Raw genomic sequence first — 20,062 nt, forward strand, 5'->3', positions numbered from 1 at the left:
ATTAAATGGATATCTTGGAAAACTGACCGTCATGTTTTTTCTTTGCCATTCTTACAATTAAAAAGCAATATAGTACTGCATAATTATTGTACAAATGAAATCAATGTGAATTGTACCAGTATATAAATGACGAATACTGTGATGCCACATAAGGTTTTTGAAATAAATTAGTAGTGCAGTTAGGTCACTAATCACCACAGATTCAATAGAAATGGTCCATTTAAACGCACTCATGTGTCCACGGGCTTTGGGGAAGTGCGCTGACCACTCCCCTGATTTCTCTGGGCTGTTGTAGGATTTTTTGACCGAGGATGTCTCGAAAAGGCGGGGCTATCTCACACCATTTCTTACGTGAATACCACTCCGGCCGGTGTGCCATGAGTGACAAAACGAGCGTCCCCCAGCAACCTAACTATGACCCGCCCCCGCGAACCAGAAACAGGAGATAGTCTGGAGGACAGCGCAGCGGAGAGCCAGGCTGGAGCTGCCCCGGGAAGTCAGCAGTCCGCCGGAGCCAGCGCCGAACAACGCCAATTCACCGTTCACCGAGAGGACTGCTAGCTGAAGCGACAGGTACGCCGAGAGGAGCCGTTTTCACCGACCTTGTCCTTATTTGTTGCCAAAAAGCCGCTCGTCCAGCTCTTAGCGTAGCTAAGCTGTGTAGCCGGGCCTGGGAACGGCCCGCAGGATTCACACGGAGGAGAGGAGCGGGAGACCGGGTCAGCGATTTCAGGAGAGGGGGGAGGCCGGGTCAGCGACCAACCGAGGCCCGAGGGGGGGGGAGGTGGTGGTGGTGGTGGTGGTGGTGGTGGTGGTGGTGGTGGTGGCTGATGTCCACGCCTCCAGCCGGCCGGGAGCTGGTGGAGGAGAAACAAACTTGGACGTCCCCTGCTAACGCGTATGTGGGTCACTTTAGTCGCCGTACCAATAATTGGATCGGTTGGCTAGCGGTGATGTTAGCAGGCTCATTCATGGAGCTGAGCTGAGTGGACAAGGCTTTTTCCCGTAGAGATTCAACTATTATAGCAACTCCTCAGAGCCGTGAACACGGCAGAGATTAGCCCCCTCCCCTCCCTCAAAATGAGGGAGCTTCCTGTCGACATGAGTCTCTTCTTTCGCTTTCATGATTCATTTGATCAGTGCGTGTGGCTAAGAGAGGCTAGCCGAGCTAACGTAGCCGGTAAGATCAGATGGGCTCCAGTGTCGCTGTGTTTCAATCCACAGGCTGTTTTCTTGGTGTAGGAGCAGCTGTCATTGTGTATCTGGGTTCAGTAGTGTGCTCAGCCGACGGGGAGACATGAGCCAGCATGCTGGGACTTTTCGTACTCAACATCAGCGAAGTGACTTGGCGGATATATCGTGTAATACAAAACATATCTCCATAAACACACGTCATTTGCCATTTCTTATGTCTGCTGCAGAAAATAGCGAATATAAAAGCATATTGAACTTGTCCTCTCAGTTGTGGCATGGTGTCATGTCTGTCTCTTGGTATTGTCTTTTCCCTCCTTTATCTGTAGATAAGCTCTTATCTAGGGTGTCTTGTCGTACTTGATTCTCCTTGTTCCAGGCTCCACCAGGTTTTCAAGCTGGTATGTCTCAATGTGTACTTTGCTACTTTCAGTGTTATTTTATTACCTGAGTATTCATCACAAAGATGAAGTTTGAGTTAGGTGTCCTGATAGTTTAAAACGAAGCCATCTTCCAGTTTTCCCACCTAACACCAATCTGCAAATATTTTGGGCAAAAGATAGTGCTATTAAACGGCAAAAGTTGTTCCATAATCTGAAATGTTCCTGTATAGCCTTTGATGGCTCTTAATATGAATATTGTTGTAGAATCCCCCCCCCCCAAAAAAAATAAAATAAATAAAATAAAATGTATAAATACTGCAAAAACCTTTCAAAAATGTAGGTGATCCCTAAACTTTCAAAAGTGAAATGCTTGGTTAAATAAACAATAAATAAAATTACACTTGATTGCTATTTTTGAAATTGCAAACATTGGATATTGCAATAATATTTTAAGTAAGTGATGCATGGCCTAGTTTCAAGTGCTATCTGCACTGCTTTTCGGGCCTGATAATTATCATGAGTCCCCTCTGTATCCATGGCTGCCAAATCAGGAGGCGTGTCCAGCCAAGTGGCTAGATTCCGGGGAGCTAACAGCCCGAGAGGCCTTTGTCCTCCAGGCTCATTTTGATGCTGGGACAAAACTTGGGCCGCACAAGGAAATCACACCTGTCACTCTGAGCCTTGAGTCAGGAAGATAGCAAGCAGGTTTCAAGGTTTTATTTTGCTTACTCCACCCATACTTTATATGCCAAGAGGCAATATTATCATAGGAGTTATTTCACTGTTTAATTTGGTCTTATGAAGGAGTTTCTTGGAACATAGTGATTGGAGCATGAATGTAGTTTCCTGAATTGTTATCCAATGAACATTAATAATTACACCCTATTGCTTTATTCATTTTTTAATGTAGTGTTTAGTGTGTTATAACCTAATGTCTTTGGTCCTATCTCTAAAGTTGCAAAGTCACTTTGGTAGTTTCTTTTCAGGTTTTTGATGATCAAAGGCACTAAATGGCTTTTCTGGTTTGGTATTCTTCCTGTTAGTCTTAGGGATCTGTTCTGACATTAGGCTGCCCAAAATAAATGACGTGTTCTAATGAGCTCACAGGTTAGACCATCGTGCAGAGTGCAGAGAAGCAGATAACAAAGCTTCAAAGCCTAATGGTTTTATTTATTGTTTTACCCTGTGCTGGGTTTGCACCATCCTCTCTTCTAGAAAGCAAAAGTTATGAGGAAAAGTGTTAAAAGAATAGTTTCAAATGTGTTATATAACAAGGATGATTAAGTTTACACTCAGAAGCAAGGCTGGTCTCAAAAAGTAGAATAATTTCTCACTATAATAGTCAAATATTAAACATAACCAACTTAGTATAGTTTTGGTAAGTTGTGGAAGCTTGAGTTTCTGGTCTTGGGAATGGAGCAGAGGCAGAATTACAGCCTGACAGTCCTCAGAAAGTACTGCAGTTGAAAGTTATTCTTAAATGTATTATCATGGGTAATCTCTTTAATCCAAATTACTTTAATCCAAATTACTAAAGAGGTCTGCTCTACGACAGTGACTCCTACGCTACATTACTGACACAGATCTTGGGTATAGGATGGGATTGTGCTGCGCTCTAGGTCACTCACTGTCACTGCCACTCTGTATTGTTGACAACACAATGCTGCTGTCGTCACCAAGGGATTAACTTGTCCCCATTTTCAAAACACAGTGGATGTATTTTGGTAATAAATGTTTAAATTTACTTTAAAGCATTGCTTTGTGCTACACTGTGAGAGATACTCTCCAGCTACACTATTGTTGACTCTGCCTCTGAAGCACTTTAGTGTTCAGTGTTTGCTGTGTAAATTGTGGCTTTGCATTACATTAAATAAACAAAGGAAAATCTTTAATAGTGATGATAATTCAAATAAAAAAATGTAGAAATATAGGAAATCTGACTGACTTTCTTATATTCCAAGAGCTGCCATAAACATTGAATATATTATGATTCATTTATTTATAATTTGGTTTGTTTCTTTCCAATCACATTGCTTGATTGATAAACTGCATTGATTGTATAAATGATTATACACGTACATGCATAGGTTAGTGTTGCTATGGTAAACTAGGTCAACCTCATCTGAAAAATCGTACAGGCATTTTATTGTTTGTTTATTATGCCAATATAAAGCAAATCATTGGAGTTTTCAATTATTTACTAGTTAGTTTGGTTTTATTTTAGTTTCTTGTGGATGAGTGAGGTTTTAAATTGTTGCTGCTCTATCCCCATTGATCCCACCCACTTAATTCATAAATCTGTATCCTTGAGGAGATGACACATGATTCCCCAGAATACCTCTTGACCCTGTAATCTTTTCCTGCGGAACAACATTCTCTCCCTTGGCGTAAAGCAGGCCGGGCTAAAGTGCAGTCGCAATAGACCTCAGCAGGTGACACTTGCATGTGGGTGTATTTTTGCCTCTTGCAAATTCATCCTCATATGAGTTTAGAATACCACCATGTTGCCCTTGTGGGGGCTGAAGAAGGGAAGTGACTGAATGAGACATTGAGCCATCTTCTTTTTAGCCTACATGCCTCTCTGATATTCTTGACCTATTTTATAACCTTTTAAGTCAATGTGAGTGGAAAAAGTGAGCTTTTATCACCATAATAAGCCACATTTCAAATAGTTTGCATCTTATTCTCTACAAACCTAAAGCTAAAGAGGATAATAATTTGTGTAGCACGGGTTGCATTGTCTACTTGATTCACATCACTTGGAGAGGTCAGGGTGTCAGTAAGAGTCTTCTCACTTGAACTCTTTGGTGCGCAAACACCTCCACTCCCCATATTTCACACATAGCAGATAAGCCCTCTTGGCTAGTAGTAACTGTTGTGCAAATAAGGCGTGTGCTGTGTTGTTTCATAGATTGATATGGGCAACATGTTGAAGTCACAGAAGTCCTTAAACGTTAATATTCTTATGATCTCTGGATTTGAGTCGTGGTAAATTTTTTCAGTAAACTTTACTGGGGGGCTGCCCAGCAGCATAGTGGTTCACGCTGTTGCGGCACAGTAAGAAGGTCACAGGTTCAGTTCCCGGGCCTGGGGCCTCATACCTTCCAAATACATGAATGTTTGGGTTAATTGGTGAATCTAAATTGTCCATAGGTTGAATGTGAGTGGTTTTTTGTCTCTGTAAGTTGGCCCTGTGATGGACTGATAACTGTCCAGGGTGTACCCTGCCCCTTGCCCAGAGCTGGGTTTGGCTCCAGCAACACCTGCGACCTAGAAATGGATAAGCTGTAAAAGATGAACGAAATAATGAACTTTACTGGTTGGAATCTAATACTAAAATGTCACATACACAATATGCGTATATTATTGGCAGATCCATATCATGATATGGAACGGGACAAGTCTGCTTTGTCTTTTAATGTTGACTGTGTGCTAAGTGGCCTAAAGGGGCTTTTTTTCTGTGCCTTTCTCATTTTATCCAGAATGGCGGTGGATATCTACGACTCTCAGTACTTGTTCATCCTGGCCCCTTCCCTGGTCATTGCCCTCATGTTCCTCTTCTTCTGGCTCTTCATGAAGGAAACTTCTTATGATGAGGTGCTGGCCAGGCAGAAACGTGACCTCAAATTACCACCATCCAAGCCAGACACACGCAAGAAAAATGAAAAGAAGAAGAGCAAGAAGAAGGAAAGTGCCACTGGTGGAGGAGGCGGGGTTGGAGGAGAGTCGGAAGAGGACCTGCGGGACTTTGATATGGCTGAAGGTGCCAACAGTTCCACTTTGGAGGTAGAGGAGGAACCTGCACTTGTGGTTACACCAGACCTTGCTTCACCAACACTTACTCCTTATGTGCCGGTCCCATCATCAACTGAGGCTCCTGCTGGTTTGAGGGAGAGAAAGAAGAAGGAGAAAAAGGCTGCTAAGGCAGCTGCAGCAGCCTCTGCTGCTGCTGCTGCTGCTGCTGCTGCCGCTGCAACTGCAGTTACCCCCTCTGACGGGCCCGAAGTTAATGGTTCCAAGCCGGTCAGCTGCAGGGCAGAGCCACCTCTGGCTGTCAGCAAACAGTCCAGTCCTCCCTCTCCCCAAGTTGAGGTTCAGGTCCAGGTCCAAGCTGCTCCAGCCCCTGTTCAGGCTCAGACACCTCCACAGGTCTCCGGGAGGAAAAAGGAAAGGAAGAAACAAAAAGCCGAGGCTGGTGGGTTGCAAAAAGTATAGTTTAAAATTGGTGTGTTGCCTTGTTGCTTTGAAAAATGGAAAATTGCTAAATATTTTTACATTGTTACAATGAGTTTTAATAGAAAAACGTGCAGTTCAAAATTAGCTGTAGGAGCAACACCATCTGTACATTTAAGTTGTATGATCTTCTCACCAGTCTGGAGGTAAACACAGTATTCTCCCTGTACTTTTCCAGTGGATGACCAGCAGCCAGCAGAGGTAAAAGCAGAGCAGGCACCAGCATCAGTCAAGAAAGATGCTCCCATTGTGGCTGAAACCAAAGTTATGGATGGTGCAACTCCAAATGTAACTACTGGCAAGAAGAAGAACTCTGCCAAGAAGCAAAAGACAGAGCCTAGTAATGATAATACATCCATCTTTCTAAAATCTCAGAACATATGCTCAAACTGAACCTTGAACTTTTCCCTTTTATAATTAACCACTTTTTTCTTTAATCAAGTAGATGGAGGCCATGAAGGCCATGTTCTGGCAGACTCTGCAGCTTCTGCCAACCACCAGGCAGCTCACAATGATAATGTGCCATCCAAAGGTTCTGGCAAGAAACAGAAGAATGAGACTGACAAAGGTAAGAAGGAAAAGCAGACCTGATAGAGGGGTTTTTTTGGGGGGGTTACTCTTTGAATCCCAAATCTGCTGTCCAGGAAATGATCTGTCTTATCTTGTCTCTTCCTTAATAGAGAACACAGAGGTGAAGCTGAAGGAGTTGCTTTCTGGTCTTTCCAGCCTGGCTCTGTCAGAAGCTGAGGCTGTCAGTGTGATGGCCCTCCTCCGAGAGAAGAGTCCCAATGCCTTGGATGCCTGGCACAAAGTGAGAGATGATTTTGTAACAACTGGTGTTTCACACTTTTTGTATATGGCTCTTTTCAATTCTATGTCTCTCACCATCAGTCTGCAGCTAGGCCTGACCCAGCTGCTCAGGAACGAGAACGACTTCTCACAACTCTTCAGGAAGAGGCCTCTATTGCCAAGGACAAAGTGAAACAACTCAGCCAGGTCTAGAGTTCCACGTTTTACCTTCTGATGTACCCAATATGATTTATTTCCATCCTCAGACTTTGGGAATCATTCCCTTGCTTACAGTCACATGCTAAAATCAAGTATTCCGTGTTGTGCAGGAGCTTCAGGTAGAGAAGCAAAAAACTGGGCGGGTGGAAGCCATGATGAGGGAGCAACGTGCAGCCATGGAGAAGGAAGTGGGAAGCATGCAGGCCAAGACACAGAGCAGCTACCAGGAGATCCAGACAATGCAGATAAAGGTGAAGGGTTTGTTGAATTTAGTTGTTAAAAAAATGTGCCATGCCATTCAATATTCATATTGAATGGCACGGTTTATCTTCAGTACCAGCAGGTCAGGGAGCAACTGGAAAGCCAGATCACTCGACTGCAGCAGGAGAATGGTATTCTGAGGGATGCAGTCAGCTCTGCCACCAACCAGATGGAAAGCAAGTTAGTGCCACACTACATTATGACACTATCACACTAGATGAGAGTTCTTATTGTATGTCAGACTGTGTTAGCATGGTCAATACTGGCAATTATTCAACTTTTTTCTAAAAAAGCTTAACTGTTTTTGACAACAACCATTTATGCTAGTTTTATGTGTTATTTGATAGAAATTCAGCAGAGCTGAACAAGCTGCGCTCTGAGTATGCCAGCCTGATGAAAGAGCTGGCAGATAACAACAGCAAGCTACAGCAGGAGGAACACCAGAGGAAGTCACTGGAGGTCAGCTACAAGCAGAACGTGTCCCAGCTGGAGGTATGCTAATCCAGATGCACAATGTGTGTATTTTGCCTCTTCACTTACCCCAGCCATGCAAAACCTGGGCATAACACGTACATTTATATTTGGGTGGGCATGACAACTTTACCAGGGAAGTGGGAGGTGGTTGTAGTGGAAGTCCCAGGGAGGGTTGTGGGAAGTAAAACCTAGGCGAGAGGATTGTTTTGGCTTTGGAGGCTGGAATTTCTGAGGCTTTGTGCTGTGCATAAATACCACTTTCCTGTGAGACACCCAGAGCAGCCTTTCCTGTCTTTTCATTGACCACGATCAAAGATGAAATCTAAGTGGCTCGCTTGAAACCAACAAGTCTCAGCAAAGAACATGAGAGGAATGCCAGGAGTTAAGTGTTGCACAGTCTTGAAAAGTCATTTACTAAGAGACAAAACGCTCTTTAATTTCTTTCTGGAAAAATCTTACAAGCTTGTTGAGGCTCTGCTGGATGTTACACAAATCAAGCTTCCAATGAGCTGATAACACTCAGCAGTACAATTTCTTTTAATACACCTGCACTAAAATGTTACAGGCATTTGTGTGCTAATATAATGTGTGGGAGAGAAGCGTTCAATAACATACATCTCTTGACCTCAAGGCCCAGCTGCAGGATTCAAAGCGACGTTGGGAAGAATTGCAGAACTTCCTCCACAATGTCAATGCTGAAAGAGAGAAGCTTCAGGCCTCCAACCAAGGTGATAAAACAGAAAACCACACTAAGATATCACCTTGTGAATTCTAGCACATAAAAGCAAAGGATCAGATTTCAACCCGTGGCTTATTGTGTGTGTGTGTGTGTGTGTGTGGGCAGAGCTCCATAACCAGCTGTTGTCAGCCGAGACAGAAATGAACACCAAGAACAAGGAGATCCAAACTCTTCACAGCAGCTTGACTGAAGCCATTGTTTCTAAGGAGCGGGTGGAGCAGAGAGTGATGGAGCTTATGGAGATATCCCAGCACAGTATGCCTGACGACTCATTACAGGCTCAGGTTCAGGTGGGCCACCACATCATCACACACTCAAAATCATCATCATTATACTCAAGTTATTTCTTTCATCACTTCTGTGCTTAATTGACTGTATTGAATCAGCTTATTTGGGGTTGTGTTGAATGGAGCTGCATTGAGAGTCAAGTTCTATTACACTGATGCTTCTTTAAATGCATAATAGCACTCTGAAGTGTTGTCTATTTGGAATGCTGAGTGAGTTTCTCTCTGAGAGGCAGAGCAACACTGACTTCTGGTATTTGCTAAGACCATTTATTTTTAACAGGAACTTATGAATGAAAACAAAGCTCTCCAGGTCCAGAATGAGACACTACAAGTCCAGAATGAAAGCATGCAGGCCCAGATCACTTCACAGGTAAACTGGTAAACCTGTTAATGAGACAGTTTGCATAACTTAGAATAAGTCAATCCACCTGCTTAACTGTGTGAAGGCTGATGCAATACTTTCTTCTTAATCAGGCTACCCATGTTTCCCACATGGAGGAACTACAGAAGCTGTAAGAAAAATAAATATTTTCACATACAGTGATTGCGTTTATTTCAAATACCAACCAACACTGCTTCTGCTCTGTCCAGACTGGCTGAAAAGGAATTACAGAGGAAGGGTTTGGAGGATTCTCTAAATGCTGAGAGGAGCAGTGGGGCCAGTAGAGAAACTAACATGCAGGTATGTGTAATCTGCAGCTTTTCATACTAACACCACCTCGGTTCTGTACAGCGCTGGAATTTGTTGAACATGCTCTAACAGTGTTGAGCAGGAATATAGACTGGAAGAGGGCCAACTGATGCACATTTGCAGATGCCAAACTATCACTTGTTGCAAGATTTTTTCCAAACATAAAGCAGAATTGAGAGCTATTCCATCATTCAAAGTATTTCACTCAGTCAGTCACTCTGCTCCTATATCATCATGGCCTAATAAATATGGACCTCTATCCTACATCTGTCTTCTTACCCCCACAGGCCTTACACAATGAGAACATATCACTGAAGGCAGAGATTCAGAATCTGCAGGCACAGATTTCCGATCAGGTCAGCTTTGGACCGTGACTACACAAATGTCTATATGTAATATTCAAGTGGATTTTTTTTTTTTTCCTTCTGTTTCACACCCTTTGTCTATTTGCCTTTGACCATTCCCATCCAGGCTGCTTCCCAATTGGCTTTGGATCAGTTCCAGAAGAGGTCTGTATTAAAATGGGCTGGATTTTGAGCTGGTTGAGCTGGTTGGTTATGTTACCCCTTGTCCATGAAAATAACAATAACTCCTACTAAACATTGCTTCTCTCACAGTGTCCGGGAGAAGGAGGAGAACATGAAAACCGTAGAGGGCCTGCTTGAGAAGGGGCTAATTGAAGTGGCTAACAAGGAGGAAGAACTCAAGGTATTTATTTCCTCTGAGATGAAAAGGAATTGTCAATGGTTGCAAAATCAAAATGCTGCTTCACCCACAGACGTTTGACTGGCATCAACATCGTTTAAGTGACTCTGCATTTCACTGTCTGCCTTGCAATCACGATCCCTAATGGGTAGTCTTTAATTTGTTTATTTCCCTGAATAGGCTGTAAGAGAAGAGAATGACACATTAAAACAAGAAATAGAAGTCCTTAAGAGAAAAACAGTGGAGCAGGTGAGTTGGTCAAACATTTATTTGTTTGTTTGTTTATTTTTGTATTTATTTATTTATTTATTGCACCTGATTCTGTATTAATTTATTTAAATGTATTTGCTTTTCATCCTCATCACAGGCATCTTCAGAATCAGTACTGGAAGAACTCCAGAGCAAGTAAGATCACAAAATCACTTCAGTATATCTAATTATTCAGTGTGCCAACAGTCTGAGATGAAAAGGGGCCAATGAAAGTCATAATTACATGTTGGGAAACCAGAGGTTACTGTTTTCTGTACTATGAGAATATCAAAGCTAATCCTTCCTGGCACTGCAGGACACTCACAGGATGCTTGATATTTATTCTTTTACCATCTAATATCTGCTGACTCGTCGCTTGTTGGCATCATGATACATGTAAATAACAATAGAATCAGGGAAAATTTAAACAGGTCAGCACGATCAACACTTGTTTCACCATGCTCTGTAGGATCCAAGAGAAAGATGTGAAGCTAAAATCAACTGAGGAAAGTCTGAAGGCAGCACAAGACGCCAGCTCAAGCAGAGAGAAGACCATTGAGGTGGTTCTATATCAATGAAATACTGGGTTTGCACATTTCTGGAGACTGCAAATACTGTTCTTCACATTGTTAAGGTTATTTTGTCCAGCTTTGAAAACTTGTCTGAAGCAGTTGTTGTTGTGCAGTCTCTTCACCAGCAGTTGGCAGTCCTGCAGGGGGACATGGAGCAGCTGAGACAGAAGGAGACAACAGAGGAGCTGACCAGTTCTGGTGTAAAGCTCCAAGAACTCCAGGCTGTGTAAGCTTACTCAGGAGATCACTTTGCCGTGCTCCACTCTAGCCTTACACATTGGACTTATTATAAGCAAATCTGACCCTCAGGCTAGTGGCAAAGGACCAGGAAATCCAGATGCTGCAGGCTCAGCTGGAGGCCCAGACTAAGGAGATGAGTGAAAAGATTGAGCAGGTACACCAACAGGTGAGGATGTGTTTTTAAACAACTGCTCGCTGCCCAAGTCCAAGAATAACAAATTTCATGGCTTTTGACATTTTAGCACTGAAGTGATTTTACTGACAAATTTTTTCAGTAGTTTTTAAATTGTGGTCTTTTGGTATCTGAGATGATTTTTTTTTTTTAACCTCCTCAATTAGCTGTCACACACAGCAGTGCCAAGCACAGAGCTTCTTACAGCGTGAGTAATATGGCATCCCATATCATAAGATACAATAATTACACGCATTACTTTTTTACAAAAACAACACTTAGCTACATAAATGAGTTCATAGGTCATTGTGCTGTCTTCTCTCAGGTTGTCAGAAAAGGACAAGCAGGTCTCTGATCTGCAGAGTGAGCTGGCTGAGCTGAGGGATTCCCTGGAGCTTCACAGGAAGAAGAACAATGTAGGTTGCCTACAGAGATGACCTGAACTATATAATACCAGTGACTGCTCTGGTCAAGCCCTGCGAGACATCATCCTTTTTGTGTGGTACCCCAGGACACTCCCTCCACTGGCCTTACACTGGAGCTGCACACTACATACATCCATACTCCCTGTTGTCCACTATCATTTAGTCTCACTCGTCTTGCAGTGTGTCCTTTTTTCAACAGATAGTTTAAAACCAAATAGAAGGTTTTATTTTACTAAGATTGTGTTTGCTGCATGATTTTACATATCAGTACTGATATCCACTTTGATTTGGATTGCTTAAGCTGAGCATTGCATAACAGGGCTTCCAGCCTACTCTTGTTATGCTTGCCGTTGGCCATGACTGTTTCAGCAAGCTTGTCTATGCTTGTGAGTGATTCAGAGCATTAGAAACTCGCCTACCTTTTATTTTTGAGAGGCATAATTGATTTGAAAAGCTTATTTATCTGGACTTTAATTTCACTTTTATTTCTACTTTTTGTCTTTAGACATTACCTTGATTTCAATGGAGCAGCCATAGACCGATGTTGCCATACATTTCTGGTGTATTGTGCATGTTATTTTACCCACACAAGGTGTGAGACTGGGAGTCTAGAGGCAATTTGCTGATACTTATTTTTAGGTGTTGGAATATGGCTGAAAAGCAGAGAATAGTCATTTTGAAATGAGAAATGCATTCGGTTTGTTATGTTATTCTACCGGTTTGTATTTGAGGGTCACTGAATGCATTCTACCTGAGGCTGAACTGAAAGTAGTATCTCTCTGGAACTGACCAAAACAGGAGCTTCGGGAGAAAAACTGGAGTGCAATGGAAGCTCTGTCAGCCACCGAGTCCATGCTTCAAGGGAAACTCAGCAAAGCTGTCAAGGTTCGACACCCCACCTCAGTCTGTTTCACTTTAGTTCCAATCTGATGCATCCTCCCCCCCCAAAAAAAATGCTGTTTTTGCCATAATTGACTGAGTGAGATTTATTTTCCACCATCATTCAGAACAAAGCTGCATACTCATTTACATCACTCCCGCTCCTCCTCTTTGTTTTTTGGCACCTCAATTGGCTATGTGCTGAGCTGTTGAACTATGCTACTCTCAGACTTTATTATGTTAAAAAAATATTTAACTTTTTTTTTTTTTTTTTAAAGGGTATGTATTCACTTGAAGGGAAAAGAATTTTGCTGCCCAACGCTGAGGCTGATGCTTGGAAATGAGTGTGCAGTGACCTAGAAATTATGTCATTAGATATCATTAGACTTAAAATCATGGTAATCATTTTGCAGCTTCCTGTCTTTCTGTCATGTGACTCATTTGTAGCATGTCCTACTCTTACATTCTGCTTTGTCACACCCATACTGCCAATATCACCAGTTAATCAGATAATTATAATCTGTTCAACTCATTGATTTCAATGCAATTCATTGTTTTTAAATGGACATATAATCATTCAGAACTTTTTGTGGAAATGCCACAATGTACTAATGTTTCTCAATGCTCTGTATACACATCTGAAACATGTTTTTTTCCAAGTGTAACTAAATGTTAAACTACATGTTTCATCTACCTGCAGCTCTCTTGGCGTAGACAGAGTAGGTTACCTGATAGCCGTTCTATTAACAGTTGTTGTGACGTATTATACATTGGCTGTCCTCCCCCTAGATTAGTGAAGGGTACATGCTGAACCATCAGCACCACAGCTGTTCTTCTACCACCCAAGTACAGTAGAAAGCACCTTCTCAGAGCTGAGCTAGGGAGTTCCTTGGCAGCTGTTGTGTACTGTCAGTGTATTCTGGTCGGTTGTTGTCAACTCTATACTCATCTGTCTCATAGCTACCATGTGACACAGTATGTTAATGTGAATAGTGGTTAGAGTGCCAGCTGGCTAGCACCTGGCACACGTTCTCCCTCCAAGTCTCAGTGACAGTACATGATGCTGGTCTATTGTGTGAGGGCTGATAGCTACCTTTTTGTTCACTGAAGAGTTTGTCAACTTCGTACAGTTTCCTGAAAAGCAGATTGATGTACTTGTGGTTCAAGGAGACTGTAGCATGTGATGATGCATGATGCTCTGATTCTGAGATAGACAAGTGCAGACACTTGAGATGCTGATGATTTCTCAGGCTAATTGGATGTGAGACAATGTTTATCAGACATTTCAGGTGTGAAATAAATCACTCCTGTTGCGTTGAATGGAGCAGCCTGATGGATGAATTTGATGATGATGATGATGATGATGATGATGATGATTGGGGTGTAATTACATAGATTACAATAATGAAGAGGGAAAGGAAATGATCATATTTGCTCTTATGATGACTGGACCGTCTTCAGTGTGACCATATTACTGAAACAATCAGTGCTCAGTCTTTCGATGTTTTTGTTCTTCCCACCTTCCCCCTCTCACCACCTTGTAGGAGAACCAGACAGCACTGGCAGCGTCTCAGGCCGAGTGTCGAGATGTTCTGCACAGACTTCTGCCCCATGTGCCTCTGCCTAATGAACAGGTATGGGTAATTTTAGATTTATACTCCCATGCACATTGTATTTGAATACCCCCCCCCCTTTATACCATCAAATGTCTCCTCCTGTATGGTGATCTTTTTCTTCGTCATCTCATCTTTCATTAAGAACCATCAGGCGTGGCTCCACAGATTTGAGAGGGCAGTGGCTGAAAACTCTACTCCACAGTGTGTCCCTGCATCAGGGGACTCAGAGGTAAATCAAGTAGCAAAATAAGCAGTTAAACATAACTTTTTCAAATTGAGGACATCAACACATACTATTCTCTTACTAGGGACTGGCTGAGAAGCTCAAAGAAGCCGAAGAAACCCAAAGGATCCTACAGAAAGACTGTGAGACGTATAAGAAGGTTTTAGCAGAAACGGTGAGATTAAGTTTTTGTGTATCACTCACAGTTGCAAAGTCTTACTGTATCGTTTACCAATCTGAGCTGTGATTTCTGTTGCGTCCACAGGAAGGTATCCTGCAGCGCCTCCAGAGCAGTGTGGAGCAGGAGGAGTCACGCTGGAGGGTGAAGTTGGAGGTATCGCAGGGAGAGCTAAGGGAGGTATGTATTCAGATCTAGCGGGAGGCAACTCCAAAGTGAAATAACAAATCACTAAGTTGATTGTTGCACTGTGTGCCCTTTTCATTGTATCATTCTTCTCTCTGATTAGATGAGCCAGAAAGTCGCAGCTCTGGAGCAGGAGGTTGAGAGACTGAGTGATGGAGCAGAGATGGAAAATGTTTGTCCTCGCACAAACACCCACGTTTCTTCAAACAATGATTGTATATCAAAAATCAACACTTCTTTTCCAACTTGTTTGTTTTGTGTTTAGCTGAGAAGAGAAAAGCAGCATTTGGAATCTGAGTTGGAGAGAGCAGAGCGTGAGAGTGCTACCTATGTGACAGAGGTCAGAGAGGTGAGCAGAAACTGAACTTGTTCACTGTGCGTTGCTTGTGATCCTCAATCATGTCACAGCATTCATCCTCCCTTGGCAAAAGTACGAGTGCCATTGTGTGCCAGTTACACATTCATGTGCTGTTGTTTTTATTTAATTTTTTTACAACATCCTACTCACTGTTTAATGAGACTAAATTAAATTCATACAAACTAAGGCACACATGCTTCACATAGTCAGCTCTAGAAATAACTTGGTTATACCACAGTTCAGACTAACTTAATGGACAACTTTTTATTACAGTCATGCACAACAGGATCCTGTTTGGTTTCTCACAACAAGGCTCTGCTGAATATTGAGAGGATTGGCTTTTTGTAGATACCTCATGACCTGATCAGCTCACCATGTAGACTGTGCTAGTCGTGCTGTCCTGGACTGACTCACACAGACTCCCAATAAAACGTCATCTCAAACTTAATTTCAGCTCAAAGATCTGTTGACTGAATTGCAGACCAGACTTGATGGCTCATATACAGAAGCTTTCAGACAGAATGAGGAGCTGAATTTGGTAAGAGTTGCTCACCCTCTAGAGATAGAGCTCCTTTTTTAAACTTATCCCTATCGCACTCAGCAGTGTCACAGGACAGGCTTCCCCATCTTCCGCAACTGTGGGTCATCATCTCTAACCTCTGTAAACATGGAGTCGCATGGAACAGCCAATCTATTACTGTAGTAGTGAAAGAAATCAGAAGTTGTTGATGATGACTCACCTTCACACTTGGTGATACTTATACAACTAACTGTTCTCTCCATCTTTGTGCCAGCACTCCATTTCACCTCACGGCTATCTAACAAATGACTTACTAGTTAACTCTTTCTTCTTCTGCAGAGGCCAAAATAAAATGCTCCATTTGTTCATCATCAACTCCACTTCTCAAGCTGTTCACTGTTAGTCCCTCTGCAGCTGTCATCTAAACATTGTCTGTCTGTGTTTTGTCTTTACCTTTGTTTGGCCATAATGTGGTGATCTTTTTATTGGTTTTAATTTCATGTTAGGTGTCAGTTCTCACAATATTTTGGCTGTAATAACACCCACAATAGTACTGTCAAAATAAAAATACATCACCACCTTCTTCATTTAAGGGAGGGCTCCAACACAAAAAAAACAAAGTTTATTGTTCACTCATGCAAACAGTTTAACATCTCAAACTTGTAAAAATCAAGGTATCATAAATTGGGAACTGTGGTATCAGATGCTACGACAGTTCTTCATTGCCACACTTAATGCATCATGATGCATCTTCTCAAGATTACCTGTTGCAACATGCCTGCAACAACACAGTCACTTGTTCCCTTTTGACAGTGCTATTTTTGATTTGATCACAGCCAAAGTAGGTCAAGCAAAAACTCTTGTGCAAATATTTAGCATTTTGTAGGACTATGTTTTGGGTGGTGTTGGCCATACCTTTTCTAATAGGTACTCATAGACATGCACTGGGAAATGAGAAATAGGATTATCGGGTGTCATCGGGGGGGGGGTTAATGTGAACTGTACACTTTGTGCTGAGTGTCTGTTTTAATTTCAGCTGAAAACCCAGCTTACTGAAACTCTGTCCAAGCTGGAGGCAGAAGAGAATGAGAGGCAAAAGGTGGCTGGTGATTTGTACAAGGTAAGAAGTATTATTTATATTTTATTTTACATCTGATGTGGGTCAAATTCCAGGTCACTAATCTGACAAGTGGAACTTTCCGGTCCTTCACATAGGCCCAGCAGTCTCTTGATCTAATTCAGGGGGAGCTAACCAAAGTGACAGACAACGGTGATGACCTGATAGAGAACAGCAGTCTGTCATCACAGAGGGTGGGTGTCTGGAGCTCTTTTAGTTTCACAGCAGTTTGTAGTTCATGTCTTTGTATGTATACTTATTAGATTAACTCAAAACCAGCTAATCTGTCTAACAGGAGGAGATTGACAGAAAAGAGAAGATGACTGCAGGACTGGACCAAACAGTCAGGGAACTGCAGCAGCTGCTACAAGCCATCAGCCGGCAACTCACCAAGGGACAAGAAGAGGTAAGGCTATTACTACTGCTCTTACCACGCAATAAATCGTAACATTAAAGCCCTGTATATATTCCATTTGTATCAGTGCATAAAAATGAATTTGATGATCTGTGATTTCCCCCCCCCACAGGAGGTTGGCAAAGATCTTCCCAAGGTATAGTCAGAGGAAGTTAGACTCCCCCCCCACGCAGCCAACCTGACTGCACTACAGAGGCCAGCTTTGATCTTTGGTCTCATCACTACCACCATTACACCATACAGTCACACCCAATCACCTCCTCCCTCCCAACCTCTGTCACCTCACCTCTACTGTAGGCAGCCTTCAACTGACTCTGGCCAAGGCATTGGCAATACACTCCCAGATTTTCCTTTGGCAACAACGGAGTAAGCAGAGGTTAAAGTTGATTCCAAACACTGTACCAAAACACGCACTACTCCACTCCCACCACATTCCTCTTCTTCAGCAACATCGCCAGTTAATTTTTATTCTACACTTAAAAATGACATCAAACATAATTTAAACTGTGTGGAACCATTCCTGTTTAAATCATGTGTTTTTCAATGAAATCCTTTTTGAATTCTACAGTAGTTTTTGTTGTTATTTGTCTCAAGAGGGCAGTGATTCAAATTTCCAACTTGACTAAACAAACTTTGGGTTTTCAGTCTTTTCTTTTCTTAACTTAAGATATGTATTGTTTACATGTACCAGTTAGAACCTGCTGAAATACCCTATGTTACTGATCTGTTTGCCTCATGATAAGAAAACTATCACAACTTGTGCATCCTTGTGCATCCTTGTGCATTCATGAATTCATAGTTCCGTGCATACCTTGGCTCAGTATTGGGTGGGAGAAAGGAGATCAGTAGGGGTCTCAGCATATCAGATGGGTCACTGCGTGACTGTAAACTATGGAGATGCATGGACAAATTGTAGTCGAGTCTGTACTGCAGCTCCACAGAGAAGGGAGTCTGTGACCCTGGCTGTGGAAGGAGAAGTCCAGGTCAACAGTGTAGAGATTTTTTAAAATCCTACTGCAACTACTCTAGGAATAAGCGTCCCATATCATCTGTAATCAACACCTGCTATATTATTGCTAAGTTCATTAACACTGAAGATTTTGTTCTTTTTGTAACAGGTGATGTTAATAAAAGGGATGCTTGAGAAATCTACCCAAGGTCTTGTTTGTTCTTTTTCTTTCATTGCACTTCTTTTTACCTGCCACTAAGGGGCAGCACACAACCTGAGTTTAATAATCCAATATCTTCAAACTTGAAGAGTCTGAGTGTGCAGAGATATTCCAAAACTCCTGCTCATGTGGCTTCACTTAGCAGATATACACCACCCAGCGAAATAGTCAGCTGATTTCCTCGTACACAATTAACAATTTTAATGCAGTGGTCTTTGAGTTAAGTGTTTTGTATTATAGTTGAGAAACCAACACTGCTACCTCAGTTCTGAAATATGTGGGATGCAGTCAGCTTCTTGGGGTGGTTACATGCTGTATATTCCCACAGAATAGACTATGGTCCTCTGAAATTTTACAGTTTTTCCCACCAGTAAGTGATATGATATGATATGAAGTGGAAATGCAATGGGTATCTGAAATAACCCAGAGCCTAACAAATGTATTGCCTGGGTTGTGCATTTTGAAAAAAATGCAGTTGTAGTAAAGAATGATCACATTAGCACATACATGAGGACAAAGATGTGCTAAATGTGTGTTTAGATGTGTCTTTACCACTGGCAGCTTTCTGTAAGGATGAGTTCTGTGGCACTGGACCTGATTTGACTTGTGGTAACTGAGCAGAAACCTCTTACACTCATCTTTTGCATCTTAAAAGGCCTTTAACACAACAGGGCTGTTGTGCCGGCTCGGGGTTCGGGGGGGGGTGAGGTCAGGGGCACAAGCAACATGGGCTCAGCACATTCCTCACATTCTCCCACACTGTCATGCTGGAGTCAGCTGATGGAGAGCTAGCTTTTACCTTCATGAAAACCTCGCAACAAAACACGGGGCGCTGCATTTCCAAGATATTCATCACTAACTGGCTCAGCCTGTTGCTCGAGACTGCTTAAATACAATCCCTCTGAATAAAATTAATAGGCAGTTTGCAGGGCGTTTAGTACTACGATGACCACAAAAATGTACAAATTGATGTCAACAAACACTGTTGCTTTTGCCATAAAAGGCTCAAAGCTCCCCTAAAAAACCAGACACGACATCATAGAGGTGTAAATGACATAGCACTTAACATCGTGGGAGAAACCTGACTCAGAGATTTCCAGTCTCATGACTTCTATAGAAAGCCAGATAGATTATATCTGGCAAAGACCAACAAGGAAGTTAATGGGGCCCTTGTGCTTCCTGTGTCACCATTGTTCGTGCTGTAAGTCTCAGTCACTGCAATTTAATATGTGCTCTGGTTGCTTTTTGCCTGGTAACATTTGACTCCTCCTAAACATAGATTTGCACTCACACTAGGCCAAGCGCAACTTCAGCAAAGCAACCCACTCCCTGCATCTGCTCTCCATCAGTGTGGTATGTGCTAGAGATTCTTTGATCCCCACCCCCCAACTCCACTGTGTGTGTGTTTATATGCAAGGGTGAGTCAAACAGTCAGAAAAGACTGTAGTGCTCTTTCACACAGACAATGCATCATGGATAAAAGCAAAACGGAAAGAGACAGTGACACAAAAGAGCAGTAAACATTCATTATATGCACAGCTTTCAGGCTAGGCTCTAGGCCTGTAGTTAAAGGCCTAATGCAGCCTGATCCCTGTGCACAACTGCTGAAGAAGCGGGAGTTCACTCCTCTGTACTATTAATGGACAAGTATGTGCAGCTATGAACAGAACCAACACATGCTGTGGATTAATCTGAGTTGAGTTGCTTATAATTTGGGGGAAAAAAAACCCAATGCTGTATCTTACAGTGCTGCAGGGTAACAAAACACAAA

At 42.4% G+C, this 20,062-nt stretch overlaps 1 protein-coding gene across 5 annotated transcripts; it reads left to right on the forward strand.

Annotated features, from left to right (window-relative positions):
* The first annotated feature begins 433 nt into the window (after nt 1-433).
* On the forward strand, nt 434-18,275 carry ktn1 (kinectin 1). Of its 5 annotated transcripts, none has more exons than XM_029493964.1 (36): nt 434-573; nt 5,057-5,769; nt 5,986-6,147; nt 6,250-6,375; nt 6,488-6,618; nt 6,699-6,803; nt 6,926-7,066; nt 7,150-7,256; nt 7,424-7,568; nt 8,182-8,278; nt 8,395-8,579; nt 8,857-8,946; nt 9,051-9,088; nt 9,168-9,258; nt 9,555-9,623; nt 9,739-9,776; nt 9,885-9,975; nt 10,153-10,221; nt 10,340-10,377; nt 10,691-10,781; nt 10,907-11,019; nt 11,103-11,199; nt 11,373-11,413; nt 11,531-11,621; nt 12,429-12,515; nt 14,054-14,143; nt 14,268-14,354; nt 14,434-14,523; nt 14,614-14,706; nt 14,816-14,884; nt 14,978-15,061; nt 15,525-15,608; nt 16,627-16,710; nt 16,806-16,901; nt 17,003-17,113; nt 17,235-18,275. In XM_029493964.1, the coding sequence occupies exons 2-36, from the start codon at nt 5,058-5,060 to the stop codon at nt 17,262-17,264; spliced, it is 3,873 nt and encodes a 1,290-aa protein (XP_029349824.1). In that variant the 5' UTR covers nt 434-573; nt 5,057; the 3' UTR covers nt 17,265-18,275. The 5 variants fall into 5 exon arrangements, with proteins under 5 accessions (XP_029349824.1, XP_029349828.1, XP_029349825.1 ...); XM_029493968.1 differs by having other exon boundaries at nt 8,194-8,278; nt 11,103-11,187; nt 17,006-17,113; XM_029493965.1 differs by having other exon boundaries at nt 6,253-6,375.
* Nucleotides 18,276-20,062: the final 1,787 nt, after the last annotated feature.

This window comes from Echeneis naucrates, chromosome 22, assembly GCF_900963305.1.
Source record: "Echeneis naucrates chromosome 22, fEcheNa1.1, whole genome shotgun sequence".
NCBI classification, from domain to species: domain Eukaryota; kingdom Metazoa; phylum Chordata; class Actinopteri; order Carangiformes; family Echeneidae; genus Echeneis; species Echeneis naucrates.